Genomic DNA, 17,550 nt, shown 5'->3' on the forward strand with positions numbered 1-17,550 from the left:
TCAAGGGCCGATACGCCGCGAGTCAACCGCAGCGTGACGCTCAACACGCGCACTAATCACACGGAAGCACTGCCACCGCGGGACTGCATGCAGCGCCAGCCCGTTCAAAAGTATCTGCGTCATCTTGTTCGAATCATCTCCGCCACCATTCTCATGACCAATGAATTCCTAAAGTTATGCTGAAAAATAATGCATTAATCTGCATGTTGCTGGAATGTAGGCTATCACTTGGTGCAACATTCACATTTCACTTGCCATTTGTATACCACACCATTTGGCGGCAAACACCATGGGCAAGCGGCGCCGTACGCGCGACGAAGACGACGAGGACAGCGAGGAGGAGCAGAAGACGCAGCGCGCCGTGGTCCCAGACGACGACGAAGACGAAGAGGATGAGTCCGACGCCGCGCCGCGCCGCCGCGCCAAGCCGCGCGAGGCGCCCGTGCGCACCCGCAAGGGGTTCCTGGAGAACTCGCAGCTGACGGAGAAGGACCGGCGCCACGTGCGCTACAAGGAGCGCGAGCTGCTGCAGAGCATCAAGGAGAACGCCTCGGACCTGGCCAAGCTCACGAGCGACACGTTCGACGCGCACACGCAGGAGCTCGACCACATGTACGACAGCGTGTGCTACCCGCGCGAGGCCAACCTGGACGCCAGCAACCTGGACGAGCTCAACGTGGCCGTGGCCAAGCAGTCGCAGGCGCTGGGCTCCAGCGACCTCACCAAGTACGACACACAAGACCTCATCCGCGCCACGCAGGACGCCTGCGCCATGGAGTCGCAGCACGGACAGTTCGACTGGAACACGCTGGGCAACGCCGCGGGCGCGTGCTTCCGCTCGGTGCCCGAGATCAGCTTCTTGTTTGGCTTGATGGACACGGAGGTCGTGCGCAAGGTGCGCAAGCGCGCGCGCCGCGCGCAGGAGGACACGGCCGCGCAGGAGGCGCAGCCCACCGAGTACACGAACAAGAAGGACCGCAAGGACGCGCAGGCGCGCCGGCTCGAGGTGCTGCAGTCCACGCTGACCACGCTGGGCAAGCGCGAGCCGCGCCGCCGCCAGCCGCTCTTCGACGTGGTGATCAACCCCAAGAGCTTCACGCAGGTGGGTGGAGTGGCTGTAAAAGTTGATGAGTGGGGGTGATGATGCTAATTTGGTGCTGGGTTCCGTTGTTGTAGACGGTGGAGAATTTGTTTGACACGTCGTTCTTAGTGCGTAACAGCGCGGCGGAAGTTGGCATTGATGAGGAGACGGGGATGCCCTACATCTGTAAGTTGCTAAAGCTGAGGTGTGTACGAGTGAGTGGGTTATGTTTTTACTAAGAACTTGTGTTGAAATGGCAGATAACCACGAGGGAGAAGAGGACAAGAACTTGCCCCCGTCAACACAAAGCATCATCAGTATCACGCCGGCGCAGTGGGAGCAGTTCGCTCAAGTAACTGGGCGCGATGAGCCTCTGCTCGGCCACCGCACGTAGGTGGCTGGACAATTGCGTCCAGCTTATCAGGTGGTGCCTATTGATATTTCCTTAATTGCGATCCTTTTATTGCTACTTGAAGGCTGCGAGCGTGGTTTAACTTGCTCATATGCTCACATTTCCAAATGACTTCAAAACGAGGCGTGTATTTTTCGCGTTCTAACAAATGCAAGAACTACGTCATGATGTGCAGTATGTAGATGGGTGCCCAAACTGGCTACGGACCCGAGGCGCTTACTTGCAGCTGTTGTGCACGGAAGCCTGGTTCGTCGTCGTCGTCGTCGTCGTCGACGTGGTTTCATCTCCGCTGCTCGACGGTGCGTCGGTGACAGTGGTGGCGGTCGACTCTTCATCGTCTGTGGTAGACGAAACAGTGGAGCTGCCGCCCGTGGAACTCTCGCTGGTGGCAATCAGGGTCAGAGTATCTTTCCAGCTAGGTGCACTGGTTGCAGTGACCCCCTCAGTCGATCCCGTGGAGGTCGAGGTCGAGGTGCTTGGCGTCATCAAAGCGTATTTTCCGCTAGGAAGGTTCGCAACGCCTTGCTCAGTCGTGACCTTCTTGCTGGTGTACGTCTCGGTGGCGTCGGTGGTGCCGAGCTTGCCGCCCTTGCCCTTGCCAGTCGGAATGGTGGCAGCAGACCCGGAAGACCCCGTCTCCGACGCGCTGCGAGCTTCGCTAGAGCCCTCTCCGTACGCCGAAGCCGACCCGATCGATCCTGCTGAAGCCTCCTCGTTGGTTCCGCTTCCGTAAGCGTTCGAGGCCACACTGGCATCCTCAGAGCTTCCCGACGCAGTTGACGCGCTGGTTGATGCCCAAGTACTCGCTGACGCAGTGGTGGACCCGCTAGTGGACGTACTTCCATACGCACTGGTTGAAGCACTGGTGTACGTACTGGCCGAGGCACTGGTGGACGCACTGTTGGACGCACTAGTGGATTCACTGGTGGAGGCGCTGGTGTACGTACTTGCTGACGTGCTGGCGGACGAACTGGCAGAAGCACTCGCCGAAGCACTGGTCGAGGCACTGGCGGACGTGCTCGCTGAAGTACCAGCTGATGCGCTCTCCGACGTACTAGCTGATGTACTAGCTGACGCCTCCTCCGACGTACCAGCCGACGCGCTAGTAGATGCGCTCTCCGATGCACTCTCCGACGCTCCCTCGGAAGCGCCACAAGACACGGACAGCTCGAGCAGCTCCTTCACGTTGGCGTAGCTCAGACCAGTGCTGGTGACGGTGCTTGCATCGGGCTTCGCGGTCGGGAACCACAAGAAGTCTGGGTGGTCGGTCTTGGACTCGCCCACCCACTCGCCACCGATGACGGCGTAGTTGGCGTCCAGCTCGAGCAGGTACTCGTAGTCGTTGGAGACCGTGTACTTGTCGACCTTTCCAGTCGAGACGAGCGCACCATCGGCGTAGGCTTCGACGATCCAGCTGAACTTGGTCTTGACGTACGCCAGGTACACCATGTCCGAGTTGAACGGGTACGTGTCCTTGCCGAAGTACTGCTTGGAGGCCGTGGCAACATCCACGAGCTCCATGGTCTGGACATCGTACGACCGGACAGGCTGGTTCCACACCTGGGCGCCGGCGACGACATCGACGATGAAGGACTGCTTGTGCTTGCCCATGATGTTGCTGATGGCGACGTGGAAGAACCCAGCGCCCAAGTCACGGCGCGAGTCGCTGTTGTAGCGCCCGTATGCGTCCAGTTTCTCTGGACTGTCGGGGCCGTTGAAGCGCGCGCCCGTGAAGATCGTCTTGATGGAGGAGCCGTCGTAGATGTCCGTCAGCAGCGCCTTGATGTCCATGGCGTGGAACGTCTGGCCATTCTTGACGACGTCGCACTTGGGCTCCGCTTCGAGGATGGAGGCCGGCGTCCAAGCGTGGCAGATGCCGTACCACGTCGGGATGCAGTAGCCGCTGGTGGCGCCCTTGCGCTTGGCGCACACGCTGCCGTCGTTGCGGGACTTGCAGTCTGCGTCCGCCGAGCAGGCGGTGCTGCTCTTGCGCGAGTCGATGCCGGTTTTTGCCGAGATCTTGTTCTTGAAGTCGGTGGGGTCGAGACCGAAGGCGTTGGCGTACTTCTCACTCGCGCAGGCCTCGCCCGACTTCCAGATGACGTTGATGCTGTCCTGGTACGTCGGCCAGTAGCTGCCCGGCCACGGAATCGTCGCCGCCGACGCCGACGAGTACTCGTTCTTCAGCGTCGTGAAGTCCAGCTCCAAGCTCTCGCCGAAGAATTTCTCCAGGTCCGAGACGTCCGCGTTGGCCGCGTCTTCTAGGTGACGCAAGAAGCGGTTGCGGCTGTTGCTAGCGCTCTCGGCCTTGTCGGTCTCGCATTCGGGGACGTAAACCTCACAAGTATCGCCCGGAGGTCCAGCACGCTGCGGGTCGCAACCTTCCTTGGCCGTGTAGGTCACGGGGTTGCACTCGAACGATGTCGACTGAGCGGGCGCGAGCAAGGCGGCAGCAACCACTGCGCTGAGCGCGACGGAGCGGACAATCTTCACCATGTTTGGAGGAGGTTTTCGGTCGGTGTCTTGACAGGCTCAGGTACACTGTTGGGGTGGAGTGGGGTGGGTAGGTAACTTTCCAACGAGTTGGAAAATTGGGGAATGGGTTTCAGATTCGAGCACGATGCCAGAATCGCGAGTGTTTCGCTTTCAGTTATCGCGCTGCAACGCCTGAAGCCTTGGCCAGCCATGGCGCCGTTCGCAGCGACCGGATGGCGACTGAAACCCCACCATTCTGACCCCTGGGTACGAGCGGCGTGGCTACGCAGCACGCTCCTGGAAGACAGCTATCTGACAGCAACTTCACGCATTACTACGCCGTGCCGAATGCTGCCGGTGTCGGCTTGCCGATAGCTTAAACTAGTTTATCCTTTTGTGCGCTGCTGGAGCGCGCACTAGTTTCGACCGGTTGACGAGCCATAGGACCATCCTCTCGGTCTCTATACGCCTCAGCCTAGCTAACATGCACTCATGTAGTCGTAGTCGTTGCTGATGGTTGCCGTCCGTCGGTTGAGTTGCTCTGTCCGTCCGTTATGCTGGATACTTCTCGTTTTTGCATCCCCTCAAGTCGAGTCGGTGCCGACACCGGCCACTGCTGGCGAGAATGGTCATTCGCCGCCGATATGGTTGCTCCGCGCTGGGCTCGCTGGTGCACGCCCCCAATAGATCGGAGACCCGTTACCGGCTGGTGCCGGCGCTGGGTGGCAACGCGGGGGGTGGAACCACAAGTCAAACCGGCGGGCTGTCCTGCCTGCCGCTCACCAAGACGTGCGGTGGCTGCAGCTGGATACCAGTCGAGTTCGAGCTCACTGAGACGAGGACTTCGAGGCTAGATCTTTGGGTAGTCGGTTGTTGTTCGTTCGATTAGTCTGCAATGAACGAGCTCTTGGCACTGCTGTATGCAGTCAATGAACGAGCTCTTGGCACTGCTGCATGGGCTGTCACCGACAAGAGAGTCATGAGCATATCCTTGTTGCGCTGGGGTTAGTTTGAAGCTTGGATTGAAGCTGGCGTGCCGATAAATGATAGCTGCACACACGAACTGTACGAAACTTGTGCGGCGCTTGTCTCAGCCTGAGATATTGTTTCATCCCATAGCCTCCTCCTGGTACCAAGACTTCGAGTCCAACAGCACTGCACTAGATGCTGGCTTACAGCTCCGCGTCATGCTAAACGATAAGTTCTCAGCTCGAGTACTATCATGATAAAACCGCATAAGAAGGCGCTGCGAACGCCTGCATGGTCCCATTGGACGGCGCTGGAATATTCGTGCAAGTCACAGTGCAGGACTGAATGACGTACGCAATTCGTTGTCGCAAAGGTTTGTAAGAAACTGCTCACATACAAGATTTAGAGAAATGCATTACGTTACTTAGACTGATATACAACTTCACTTCTAGGAGACTAGCCTAGCTACCAGCTAGACTTCACGAGGAAGCTTTATGAGGTCTATCCGCAGGATGGGTGCTGCACGGACGTGGGCTGATCGACTGTCCGGGTGTCCTCGCCACTGACATCCGTCTGCCGGTAGTCGTCCTGCCCCTGGTTGCTCTGCACGGGATATGCCTGCTCGAGTTGAGAAATCGGTGCCGTAGGTGCCGGCGCCACAACTTCCGACGGGACCTCGCCCTCCGGTGTGTAGACTTCACCGCCCTCCGCTGCAGGAGGCATCTGTTCCTCGCCACTAAAAACCGGAGCAGTCGGAGCGGGGGATGGCGAATACTGCAGCTTCGGGGACTCGGGCTCAAAAGCCTCATCGGCCTCATCAGCAACCGTCGAAGGCACAGGCGCATTCAACTCGTCGGCGATGTCGACCGGGGTCGAAGGCATAGGAGTCGCTAAGAATTGCAGCTTGGGAAACTCGGGTGCGTACACCTCGTTCTCCTCGTCAGAAACCCGAGTAGGTTCAGGTGTGACCTCATCCTCGGTGTAAATGGTAGGGTTTGTCGACACAGGGGTTGATTCATCAGTCCGCGCGTCCGTGCTGTACGGCGTCGAGGGCGTCGACGTCGGCGCAACAGTGGACTCGACTTCCGGCAGCTCGGTAGTCGGCGCGGGGGTCGATTCATCTTCCGGCAGAGCGGTGGTCGGCGCCGGCGTCGGGGCCTCGGTCTCAGTCGCACCCTCGGTAGCGGTCGGCGCGTCCGTGCTGTCGTACGGCGTCGAGGGCGTCGACGTCGGCGCAACAGTGGACTCGACTTCCGGCAGCTCGGTAGTCGGCGCGGGGGTCGATTCATCTTCCGGCAGAGCGGTGGTCGGCGCCGGAGTCGGGGCCTCGGTCTCAGTCGCACCCTCGGTAGCGGTCGGCGCGTCCGTGCTGTCGTACGGCGTCGAGGGCGTCGACGTCGGCGCAACAGTGGACTCGACTTCCGGCAGCTCGGTAGTCGGCGCGGGGGTCGATTCATCTTCCGGCAGAGCGGTGGTCGGCGCCGGAGTCGGGGCCTCGGTCTCAGTCGCACCCTCGGTAGCGGTCGGCGCGTCCGTGCTGTCGTACGGCGTCGAGGGCGTCGACGTCGGCGCAACAGTGGACTCGACTTCCGGCAGCTCGGTAGTCGGCGCGGGGGTCGATTCATCTTCCGGCAGAGCGGTGGTCGGCGCCGGAGTCGGGGCCTCGGTCTCAGTCGCACCCTCGGTAGCGGTCGGCGCGTCCGTGCTGTCGTACGGCGTCGAGGGCGTCGACGTCGGCGCAACAGTGGACTCGACTTCCGGCAGCTCGGTAGTCGGCGCGGGGGTCGATTCATCTTCCGGCAGAGCGGTGGTCGGCGCCGGCGTCGGGGCCTCGGTCTCAGTCGCACCCTCGGTAGCGGTCGGCGCGTCCGTGCTGTCGTACGGCGTCGAGGGCGTCGACGTCGGCGCAACAGTGGACTCGACTTCCGGCAGCTCGGTAGTCGGCGCGGGGGTCGATTCATCTTCCGGCAGAGCGGTGGTCGGCGCCGGCGTCGGGGCCTCGGTCTCAGTCGCACCCTCGGTAGCGGTCGGCGCGTCCGTGCTGTCGTACGGCGTCGAGGGCGTCGACGTCGGCGCAACAGTGGACTCGACTTCCGGCAGCTCGGTAGTCGGCGCGGGGGTCGATTCATCTTCCGGCAGAGCGGTGGTCGGCGCCGGCGTCGGGGCCTCGGTCTCAGTCGCACCCTCGGTAGCGGTCGGCGCGTCCGTGCTGTCGTACGGCGTCGAGGGCGTCGACGTCGGCGCAACAGTGGACTCGACTTCCGGCAGCTCGGTAGTCGGCGCGGGGGTCGATTCATCTTCCGGCAGAGCGGTGGTCGGCGCCGGCGTCGGGGCCTCGGTCTCAGTCGCACCCTCGGTAGCGGTCGGCGCGTCCGTGCTGTCGTACGGCGTCGAGGGCGTCGACGTCGGCGCAACAGTGGACTCGACTTCCGGCAGCTCGGTAGTCGGCGCGGGGGTCGATTCATCTTCCGGCAGAGCGGTGGTCGGCGCCGGCGTCGGGGCCTCGGTCTCAGTCGCACCCTCGGTAGCGGTCGGCTCGTCCGTGCTGTACGGCGTCGAGGGCGTCGACGTCGGCGCAACAGTGGACTCGACTTCCGGCAGCTCGGTAGTCGGCGCGGGGGCCGATTCATCTTCCGGCAGAGCGGTGGTCGGCGCCGGAGTCGGGGCCTCGGTCTCAGTCGCACCCTCGGTAGCGGTCGGCGCGTCCGTGCTGTCGTACGGCGTCGAGGGCGTCGACGTCGGCGCAACAGTGGACTCGACTTCCGGCAGCTCGGTAGTCGGCGCGGGGGTCGATTCATCTTCCGGCAGAGCGGTGGTCGGCGCCGGCGTCGGGGCCTCGGTCTCAGTCGCACCCTCGGTAGCGGTCGGCGCGTCCGTGCTGTCGTACGGCGTCGAGGGCGTCGACGTCGGCGCAACAGTGGACTCGACTTCCGGCAGCTCGGTAGTCGGCGCGGGGGTCGATTCATCTTCCGGCAGAGCGGTGGTCGGCGCCGGCGTCGGGGCCTCGGTCTCAGTCGCACCCTCGGTAGCGGTCGGCGCGTCCGTGCTGTCGTACGGCGTCGAGGGCGTCGACGTCGGCGCAACAGTGGACTCGACTTCCGGCAGCTCGGTAGTCGGCGCGGGGGTCGATTCATCTTCCGGCAGAGCGGTGGTCGGCGCCGGCGTCGGGGCCTCGGTCTCAGTCGCACCCTCGGTAGCGGTTGGCGCTGGTGTTGAATCGTCATTTGTTGTGGGTACGGGGGTCTCGGTCTGGGCAAGCGTGGCTTTGCCATTTACAGTTTTACCTTTGCCGGTCTCGATGTCGCCCTTGGACTTCGTTGGCGTCGTGGTTTCAGGAGTCGTATTGTTGGTATCACTGGTCGGTAGTTCGTCGTTCGTCGAGTTACAAGCCAGAGACAACTCGAGGAGATCCCGCACATTGGCATACTTGAGACCCACGCCCGTCTCGGTCGAAATGTCAGGCTTGCTTGTCGCGAACCAGAGGAAGTCCGGGTGGTCTTCCTTGGAGTCACCCACCCACTCACCACCGATGATAGCGTTGTTGGCATCCAGCTCGAGCAGATACTCGTAGTCGTTGAACACCGTGTGCGAATTCACCTTGCCGGTCGACACTAGCGGACCGTCGACGTAGGCTTCAACTGCCCACGTGACCGTAGTCTTGACGTGGGCCAGCTGCACCATCTCAGTGTTGAACGGGTACGAAGTCGTGCCGAAGTATGTGCTGCAGGCTTCGGCCGTGTCGACGATCTCCATCGTTTGCACATGGTACGACCACACAGGCTGGTTCCAGACCTCGGAGTCCGCCGCCACGTCGATGATGAACGGGGTCTGGTGCTTGCCCATGATGTTGCTGATGGCGATGTGGAAGAACCCAGCTCCGATGTCACGGCGCGTGGGGTCGGTGAAGCGTCCATACTCGTCTTCAGTTGCAGGGCTGTCAGGTCCGTTGAAGCGCGCGCCGGTGAACACCGTGTCGATGTCGGCACCGTCGTAAACTTCCGTCAGCAGGGCCTTAATGTCCATGACGTGGAACGTCACGCCGTTCTTCTCCACGTTGCACTTTGGCTCTTCCTCGAGAAGAGCGGCCGGGGCCCACGCGTGACAGATGCCGTACCATGTCGGGATGCAGTAGCCGCTGGACGCGCCGTCACGCTTCGCGCAGGGGACACCTGACGGACAGTCGCCGTCACTTGAGCATGCCGTGTTGGTGTTGCAGGAGTCGACGCCGTTGCTGGCGGAGATCTTGTTCTTGAGGTCTGTAGCGTCCAAATCGAAGGCTTTAGCGTATTTCTCCGACGCTGAAGCCTCGCCGTGCCTCCACGCATGGTTGATACCGTCCTGGAACGTGGGCCAGTAGCTGCCAGGCCACGGCGGGCGTGACGCCGATGCGTACGCGTACTGACTCTGGAGCGTCTTGAAGTCCACCTCCAGCTTCTCACCAAAGAACGAGGCCAAGTCGTCCATGTCCGTGCCAGACGCCTCCATGTCACGCAGCTTGCGGGCCGCAGTAGACTGCGTGTTCCCCGCATTGGGGTCGACGGGGATGACGGGTTTGACGCAGTTGCCCTTGGTCTTGGCACCGTACGCTGGGTGCGACGATGTCAGCGGCGCGTTGAGTTCAACCGGCGTGTACGGGTTGAACTCGAGCGGAGCCGCCTGGACCAGCACAGTCGAAGCTGCTGCGGCAACCGCCACGCCGAGCGCAACGGAGCGAGCAACTGTCACCATCCTGGAAGGTCTCGACTTGGGTGAGCTGCAGGTCACAGGAGGCAGGTCGCTGCTGGTCGGATCGAGTCGAGAAATTGCAGAATGGCGTCTTCAATGCGGCCGGCTGTGGAATTGAAGGGACACACCGAGTCATTGGTCATGGCGTGGTGCCCTCAGCTGGCAGAGGGACACAAGCAAATTGTACAAGACGCAGGTTGAGCTTGCATTGTGACTGATCTCCAAATCTGAGGACCGACCTCTATGCAGGGTATGCCTGCTAAACTGAGCTGGCCTCCGTTTCTTATCCTCATGTAGGTGATCTGGTCCCTGTGCAGTCATCTTCGTATCAGCACTGCTGTACAATTGTCTCTTGACAATAGTGAAGAAACAACTGCTTGTCAGTTTATCCGGCAGATTTTTCCTTACATACAGTAGTGTAGAGTCATCAGGGAGTAAAAGCTCTCTTAATAGATCCAAAGACACCAGAGGCGAAGTGCCTCTACAAGACTGCATCAAAGCACAGTACTTGCGAGGCGTTCAGCTGAGTCACTAGAGCTGCTGCTCTCTGCTAAGAGTCGTGCGCAATGAGAATCGTCTCACGGACAACCGGTTGGACGCGGGTAGAGCTTCCTATCCGTAGGCCCCAATCATGTTGCTTGCTGAAGCAAGCCTGAAAACCGCGTAGTTGGGTTAGACAGCTATCATCAGGATCCGGGACCCAACCGGTTGCACGCTTCGGGTAAAGGAACACCGCAAGTAGAGCAGAGGCTAAAGTGTATTGACTGCATCACCCTTTTGGTATTCAAAATCAATCATGCAAAGCTAGCAGACTTGGCCACGCAGGGCGTCACCGTCGTCGCGGAACATCAACACTCACACGATGCAGCTCAGTAGCCCCGCTGGGAGCTGGTTCGTTGGTCACCTGACCAGACCTAGAGCAAGGCGTTCACCACCACAGCGTGAACTCCCCGAAAAGTCGACGGTACCACTTGCTGCTGCTTCTACCCTTGCCTTGCTGGACCGCCGACTGACTTGTTTGGCTCGCCGGGCTCGTCGTCGTTTTCGTAGTCGAAGTCGGAGTCGGCGTTGGCGCGTATGTCGGAGCGGTTGTCGGCACGGTTGTCGGGGCGTAGGTCGGGGCGTATGTCGGCGCGGTTGTCGGCGCGTAGGTCGGCTCGTAGGTCGGTGCGGTTGTCTCCGTCGCGGTGGGTGCTGACGTCGGGTAGTCCGTAGGCGCCTCCGTCGGGGCTGCCGTGGTCGCGTTCGGAGCCTCAGTCGGGTAACTCGAAGGGGTAGCGGTAGTCGGCGCCGGGGTCTCGCCAAAGCAGATCAAGCTCGGATACGGCGTGTGTGTCGACGGCATAGTGGTCGTTGGCGCGTACGTCTCAGGGGCATAGGTCTCCGGCGGGTATGTCGACGGCGCGTAGGTCTCAGGAGCGTAGGTCTCGGGCGGGTACGTTGAAGGCGCGTACGTCTCGGGCGGGTAAGTCGATGGCGCGTAGGTCTCCGGCGGGTATGTCGACGGCGCGTAGGTCTCAGGAGCGTAGGTCTCGGGCGGGTACGTTGAAGGCGCGTACGTCTCGGGCGGGTAAGTCGATGGCGCGTAGGTCTCCGGCGGGTATGTCGACGGCGCGTAGGTCTCAGGAGCGTAGGTCTCGGGCGGGTACGTTGAAGGCGCGTACGTCTCGGGCGGGTAAGTCGATGGCGCGTAGGTCTCCGGCGGGTATGTCGACGGCGCGTAGGTCTCAGGAGCGTAGGTCTCGGGCGGGTACGTTGAAGGCGCGTACGTCTCGGGCGGGTAAGTCGATGGCGCGTAGGTCTCCGGCGGGTATGTCGACGGCGCGTAGGTCTCAGGAGCGTAGGTCTCGGGCGGGTACGTTGAAGGCGCGTACGTCTCGGGCGGGTAAGTCGATGGCGCGTAGGTCTCCGGCGGGTATGTCGACGGCGCGTAGGTCTCAGGAGCGTAGGTCTCGGGCGGGTACGTTGAAGGCGCGTACGTCTCGGGCGGGTAAGTCGATGGCGCGTAGGTCTCCGGCGGGTATGTCGACGGCGCGTAGGTCTCAGGAGCGTAGGTCTCGGGCGGGTACGTTGAAGGCGCGTACGTCTCGGGCGGGTAAGTCGATGGCGCGTAGGTCTCCGGCGGGTATGTCGACGGCGCGTAGGTCTCAGGAGCGTAGGTCTCGGGCGGGTACGTTGAAGGCGCGTACGTCTCGGGCGGGTAAGTCGATGGCGCGTAGGTCTCCGGCGGGTATGTCGACGGCGCGTAGGTCTCAGGAGCGTAGGTCTCGGGCGGGTACGTTGAAGGCGCGTACGTCTCGGGCGGGTAAGTCGATGGCGCGTAGGTCTCCGGCGGGTATGTCGACGGCGCGTAGGTCTCCGGCGGGTATGTCGACGGCGCGTAGGTCTCAGGAGCGTAGGTCTCGGGCGGGTACGTTGAAGGCGCGTAGGTCGTTGGTGACGGGGTCTTGGTCGCTGGAGTTGGTGCCTTCGTGGTCTTCGACGGTGTCTTGGTGTACGATGGGGTCTTGGTGTACGATGGGGTCTTGGTGTACGATGGCGACTTTGTGTATTCCGATCCGGGCGTCTTGGTGGACGGTGCGTCCGGGACGTCAGGGCTGATCGTGACATCCATGCACTTGAGCGACTCCTCGATCATGTCCAGCACGTCCGCGTACAAGATGCCCGTGTCCGTGACAGTGTCGTCGCTCGGCTTGGCCGCGGGGAACCACAGGAAATCCGGGTGGTCGTAGCGCGAGTCCCCGAGCCACTCGCCGCCGACGATCGTGTAGTTCTCGTCCAGCTCGAGGCAGTACTCGTAGTCCTCGTACACCGTGTACGCCTCGATCCTGCCGGTGGTCGTGAGCGCGCCGTCCTCGATCGACTCGGCTGTCCACGTCAGTCGCGTCGTGCACTTGGCCAGGTACTTGAGCGCGCTGTTGAACGGGTACGTCTCGGTGCCGAAGTTGTCGAGCGACAGCGCCGCGGCGTCCACGATCTCGGCCTCCAGGAACTCGTACTTCTGCACTGGCTGGTTCCACACCTGCGAGCCGGCGCTCGCGTCCACGATGAAGGAGCGGCGCTGCTTGCCGAGGATGTTGGCGGCCGCGATGTGGAAGAAGGCGGGATTGATGTCGCGCCGCGCGTCGTCCACGTAGCGTCCGTAGTCGTCGAGTTCCTCGGGGCTGTCGGGGCCGTTGAAGCGCGCGCCCGTGAAGACCACCTCGATGGCCGCTCCGTCGTAGAGCTGGCTGATGAGCGCCTTCATGTCCACCGAGTGGAACGTCACGTTGTTCCGCTCGACGTCGCACTTGGGCTCGTCCTCGAACAGCGCGGCGGCGGCCCACGCGTGGCAGATGCCGTGCCACGTCGGGATACAGTAGCCGCTGCTCTCGCCCTTGCGGATGCCGCACAGGCTGCCGGAATCGCAGTCCGAGTCGCTGGAGCACTCCGAGTCGTCGTACGACTCCGACAGGATGCCGGTGCTCAGCGAGATGCCGTCCGTGAACGAGTCCACGCTGATGCCGAAGGCAGCCGCGTACTTCTCGGCGGGGGACACGTCTCCGTCCTTCCACTCGACGTTGACGCCGTCACGGTACGTGGCCCAGTAGTCCCCGGACCAGGGCAACACGTCGCGGGCCGCGGTCGAGTACGAGTCCTTGAGCACGTTGAAGTTGGTCTCCATGGGCGCGCCGAAGTAGGCCTCCAGGCGTGAGACGTCCGACAGCTCGGCCTCGAGCTTGCGCGCGTCGACGGCCTTGTCATTCTGCTGGATGAGCACGAGTGGGTCGACGACCTTGCCGCGCATCGGGCCGCCGAAGGCCGGGTGGCTGTGCGTCAGCGACGCGGTGTCCCCCAGGGGCGTGACGACGCTGTCGATGGCCTCGCCGCGGAGCGTCGCCGGCAGCAGCGCGAGCGCGAGGACGGAGTACCCCAGCCAGGGTGGAGTCGTGCAGGTCGACGGCATGGCGGCGAGGAGTAGAGTGAAGCTCGCTTGAGTCGCAGGAGAACGGAGTGAGCTCGAGGAGGCAAATTCCAAAGTGAACGGGAGCAGGTGAAGCGCGGGGATCCGCTCGGAAGGAAGGAAGCGCGTGAGGATGACTGCCGAAGCTGGCGACGGGGCCACCTTCGCTGTCGATCGGACAGCCACAGTTTCCTTTAGGATGCCGCAGCGGATATTGCTGTTCGCGGTGGTGGATCCCTACGATGGAGCGACGCACCAGAACGACGGAATCGAAGAATCGAAGTTGAAGTGGACGGAACCGTGACGTCACTCACCGCAGTTGAAGTGAACTCGGTGGTCGGATGCTTACGACCACCGGGCCGCCACACTTATTATTTGTATGGCCTAGCCAGAGGCCTTCTACACTGTCAGGCCGATGGCTAAGTCTCAATTCGGTATACCGGCTAAAACCGGCTGTTTCATTCTCCACGGCGAAGGCCTCTTATGTGGAACCTGAGGCGGGCTCGGATTCGACTGGCGCAGCTCGAGTCGAAGCTGACGATCCGACGATATCGTCGTTGGATATCTTTGCTGCACCAGACCCACATCTGATACACGTCTGCGCCGCTGGGGTGTTGATCGGCATGATCTCTCTGGCCATGCACAACTGGGCCCGCTCTTCCTTTGCACTTCTTTGTGTACCTCCAACTCATGCCGTGCACATCGCAAACGCAGCGAGCAAGCTGTCCATACGGAAGGAAACTCCGCCTTCACATTTCGAGCTCAAGGTCTAAAACAAGGACACACCATCAAAGCGAAGCTGCTAAAAATATCGGTGTGGGCGTGGGTGCTTAGGTGAGCTGACGCTTGCATCCTGCTCTTCCTGTCGCGCGAGTGAAGGTCCCCGCCATTCACTGTCAGAAGCAGGTGTACCGCATGACGCCACGACTGAGTCTGTCAGATGTGTACCAATTATCTGGCCATCATGTTTACCGTTTGCAGCACTGCAGCTGCAACAGCCATGTATTGTCACCGATGGCTCTGAGATACAATGCACTCTGCCCACTATTGCCGCATAAATCTCCATCCACGAATGCCTACATGTAGCATGTAGCATCCGATGGTGACGGTTCTCTCCCATGATTGCCGTCCAACACGAGCAGTAAAATGGACGGTGGTGACATTCTCACGCTCCGTCGCGTTCATTGCTGTCGCCGCGATAGCATCAACCGCAGTCGTTCAAGCCTCTCCGATCGAGTACGATCCATACACGCCGGTGAACACCTCGATCCCCTTGTCACCATCGCACCCCGCCTACGGCGGTCCGATGAAGAACTGCGTCGAGCCGATCATTCCGGCCGACCCGAACGCGCCGAAGGCGCAGGCGATGAAGCTCCAAGGCCCCGTGTACCTCGATCCCCTTGTCACCATCGCACCCCGCCTACGGCGGTCCGATGAAGAACTGCATCGAGCCGATCATTCCGGCCGACCCGAACGCGCCGAAGGCGCAGGCGATGAAGCTCCAAGGCCCCGTGTACCGCAAGCTGCACGCAATGGAGACTTCCGACAACTCGGACATTGAGGATCTGGAAACGTTCTTCGGCTCCAAGATGGAGGTCAACATCCGAACGCTGCGGAGCCAATACACCTCGGGTTCTGCTCCAACGACCCCCTGGGCTAGCAGCTACTGGTCCACCTTCCAGGATGGCATCAACCGCGTGTGGAAGGCTGGCGAGCCCAGCCCCTCCGAGAAGTACGCGGTTGCCGACGGCTTGAATGTCACCGATTTCAAGAACAATACTCCGCGCGCAACGGTGTGGACTCGCGCAAGTCCAGCACCCCGTGCACTGCCGACGCCGACTGCACGAATCGTAAGGACGGTAGCGTGTGCGCCAAGCGCGACGGCTCGACCGCGGGTTATTGCATCCCGACGTGGTTCGGCATCTGCCACGCGTGGGCACCGGCAGCCATCCTTGAGCCAGAGCCGCAGTGCGACGTGACCAAGAACGGCGTCACATTCCGCGTGTTCGACATCAAGGCGCTGGTCACGACGCTGTACGGCGGCGCGTCAATCAGAACAGTCTTCACAGGCGCGCGCTTCAACGGCCCGGACACGCCTGCAACCAAGGACCAGTACGGCCGATTCACGAACGCCGCGCGTCGCGACATGGGCGCCGGCTTCTTCCACATCGCCATCGCCAACATCATGGGCAAGCAGAAGCGCTCGTTCGTCGTGGACGTCACTGCAGGCGCCGAGGTGTGGAACCAGCCCGTGCGCTCGTTTGTAGTGAGGAACATGGACCTGGTGAACACCCGCACGGCCTCGATGAAGTACTTCGGCATCCCCACTTACCCGTTCAACGACAAGATGGTGCGCTTGGCGTACGCCAAGACCACATTCAGCTGGATCGTCGAATCCTACGTCGACGGACCCTTGGTGTCTACCGGCCAGGTCGACCGGTACACCGTGGCCAGAGACTACGAGTACTTGCTGGAGCTGGACGTCAACTACAACATCATCGGCGGAGAGTGGGTCGGCAACTCCAAGGACGACCACCCGGACTTCCTGTGGTTCCCGACTGCCAAACCCGCTGCTAACGTCGTCACGGGCGTCGGGCTAAGCTACGCCAACATCCAGGAGCTCGTGCAGCAGTCGCTTTCGTGCAGCGCGTAGGGCACACCGATATTGTCAATGTATTTTGCTTACGGTATTACACTTACGTGTACCCTTTTTAGCAACTTGTATTGGCCAATTTATAGGTTAAGTCTCATAATAGTTAAAATTATAGAATACATAATTGCTTTTGAAACAATTATACAGCAGAACTTAGGCAATTATGTGATTTAAAAATTGTGTCTTATCCCGGCGATCTGAACTCTCGACCGTTACGTCTCTGCTGGACGCTCGACAGACGTGTCCCATCGTGCGCATTCCTCCTCACCGCTCGGCCCCCCGCTACCATGGAGGACCTGGTCGTGACTGTTGTCCGTGTGCTGGCCTCTCTGGCCGCGTGCTTCCTCTTCGCGAGTCTGCTGCCGGAGATCCGCGTGGTGCATCAGCAGAAGAGCACGGCTACTATGCCCAGTGCGCTGCCGGTGCTGTCCATGATCGCCAACTGCGTGGCGTGGGGACTCTACGGGCTGCTGGTCAAAGACTACTTCCCTCTTGTGGCAACGAACGTCGTGGGGCTCACGTTCTCCCTGTTCTACCTCGTCGTGTACTACCGCCACGAAGGCAACAAAGGTAGTCTGCGGCTGGAGATTCTAGCCACGGCGCTGGTGCTCGCGGGGCTGGTGGCGTACCCATTCGTTGCAGCGGCTGAAGGGGTGAAAGAGGAGACTGTGCAGGACATTGTGGGCTTCGTCACGGTGGCTATCACCTCTGTCATGTTCGGCTCGCCGCTGGTGCTGGTCAAGCGCGTGATTCAAGAGCGCAACACGGAGCTGCTGCCGCTCACTATGATCGTCGCTGGAGTGGTCAACTGCGTGCTCTGGCTGGCGTACGGCTTGCTTCGAGCAGATTCCTTCGTCATCGTCCCGAACGCTGCGAATCTGCTGCTGGGGGCCGTCCAGCTCGGACTCTTTTGCATCTTCCCCCGAGGCGGAACTTACGACACGGTGGAGTCGTCGACGCCTGGCTCAAAGCTCAAGAATGTGGCTGAGGAGGACAAAGCGACCACAACGGACGCGGAGACGGACGATGAGCTGGAGAAGAGTACTACAACGGTCGAGACAGACGATGACAAGCTGGAGTCTCGGAGTGGTGACGTCACCACGCAGCAGGATGCCAAGGTCGAGACCGCGATCGAGGTCCACTGAAGGGGTATCGGAGCTAAAGTTTGTTACCGTGAAGCTGCAAAGCGATCTGGATTCCCGACGAGCCCAAGCCAAACAAAGTTCAGGTGCCGCAACGCACGTCAGAGACACATTGCACCGACGAGCTCATGACATTTTCCTGGACGGTCT

The 17,550-nt window shown here is 61.1% G+C and overlaps 7 protein-coding genes across 7 annotated transcripts; 3 read left to right on the forward strand and 4 right to left on the reverse strand.

Annotated features, from left to right (window-relative positions):
• Positions 1 to 830: 830 nt before the first annotated feature.
• Positions 831 to 1,554, forward strand: PHYSODRAFT_289123 (hypothetical protein). The gene is made up of 3 exons (XM_009539916.1): positions 831 to 1,102; positions 1,177 to 1,267; positions 1,342 to 1,554. Exons 1-3 carry the CDS (start codon positions 872 to 874, stop codon positions 1,473 to 1,475), a joined length of 456 nt encoding a protein of 151 aa, XP_009538211.1. The 5' UTR covers positions 831 to 871; the 3' UTR covers positions 1,476 to 1,554.
• A 1,187-nt stretch (positions 1,555 to 2,741) lies between these two features.
• On the reverse strand, positions 2,742 to 4,308 carry PHYSODRAFT_566078 (hypothetical protein; the record flags this gene model as incomplete). The annotated part of the gene is made up of 1 exon (XM_009539917.1): positions 2,742 to 4,308. A coding segment is annotated over exon 1 (1,248 nt), but the record flags the coding sequence as incomplete, so codon positions are not given.
• Positions 4,309 to 5,327: 1,019 nt separating this feature from the next.
• PHYSODRAFT_356141 (hypothetical protein) lies at positions 5,328 to 7,055 on the reverse strand (the record flags this gene model as incomplete). Its single annotated transcript, XM_009539918.1, has 2 exons — positions 5,328 to 5,588; positions 6,543 to 7,055. Coding segments are annotated over 2 exons (663 nt in total), but the record flags the coding sequence as incomplete, so codon positions are not given.
• A 1,362-nt stretch (positions 7,056 to 8,417) lies between these two features.
• PHYSODRAFT_532007 (hypothetical protein) lies at positions 8,418 to 9,665 on the reverse strand (the record flags this gene model as incomplete). The annotated part of the gene is made up of 1 exon (XM_009539919.1): positions 8,418 to 9,665. A coding segment is annotated over one exon (1,248 nt), but the record flags the coding sequence as incomplete, so codon positions are not given.
• A 2,027-nt stretch (positions 9,666 to 11,692) lies between these two features.
• Positions 11,693 to 13,449, reverse strand: PHYSODRAFT_253233 (hypothetical protein; the record flags this gene model as incomplete). The annotated part of the gene is made up of 1 exon (XM_009539920.1): positions 11,693 to 13,449. A coding segment is annotated over one exon (1,757 nt), but the record flags the coding sequence as incomplete, so codon positions are not given.
• Positions 13,450 to 14,751: 1,302 nt separating this feature from the next.
• On the forward strand, positions 14,752 to 16,258 carry PHYSODRAFT_246587 (hypothetical protein; the record flags this gene model as incomplete). The annotated part of the gene is made up of 4 exons (XM_009539921.1): positions 14,752 to 14,761; positions 14,808 to 15,007; positions 15,045 to 15,362; positions 15,416 to 16,258. 4 exons carry the CDS (start codon positions 14,752 to 14,754, stop codon positions 16,256 to 16,258), a joined length of 1,371 nt encoding a protein of 456 aa, XP_009538216.1.
• Positions 16,259 to 16,529: 271 nt separating this feature from the next.
• Positions 16,530 to 17,073, forward strand: PHYSODRAFT_356143 (hypothetical protein; the record flags this gene model as incomplete). The annotated part of the gene is made up of 1 exon (XM_009539922.1): positions 16,530 to 17,073. A coding segment is annotated over exon 1 (528 nt), but the record flags the coding sequence as incomplete, so codon positions are not given.
• Between the last annotated feature and the right edge of the window lie 477 nt (positions 17,074 to 17,550).

This window comes from Phytophthora sojae (assembly GCF_000149755.1).
Source record: "Phytophthora sojae unplaced genomic scaffold PHYSOscaffold_14, whole genome shotgun sequence".
Taxonomy (NCBI): domain Eukaryota; phylum Oomycota; class Peronosporomycetes; order Peronosporales; family Peronosporaceae; genus Phytophthora; species Phytophthora sojae.

Bases quoted from the DNA above. Each gene is read 5' to 3' on its own strand.
- PHYSODRAFT_289123 (XM_009539916.1), top strand. From the start codon at position 872: ATGGACACGGAGGTCGTGCGCAAGGTGCGCAAGCGCGCGCGCCGCGCG. The intron at 1,103-1,176 runs GTGGGTGGAGTG...CCGTTGTTGTAG, and splicing joins ACCCCAAGAGCTTCACGCAG to ACGGTGGAGAATTTGTTTGA. The intron at 1,268-1,341 runs GTAAGTTGCTAA...TTGAAATGGCAG, and splicing joins GACGGGGATGCCCTACATCT to ATAACCACGAGGGAGAAGAG.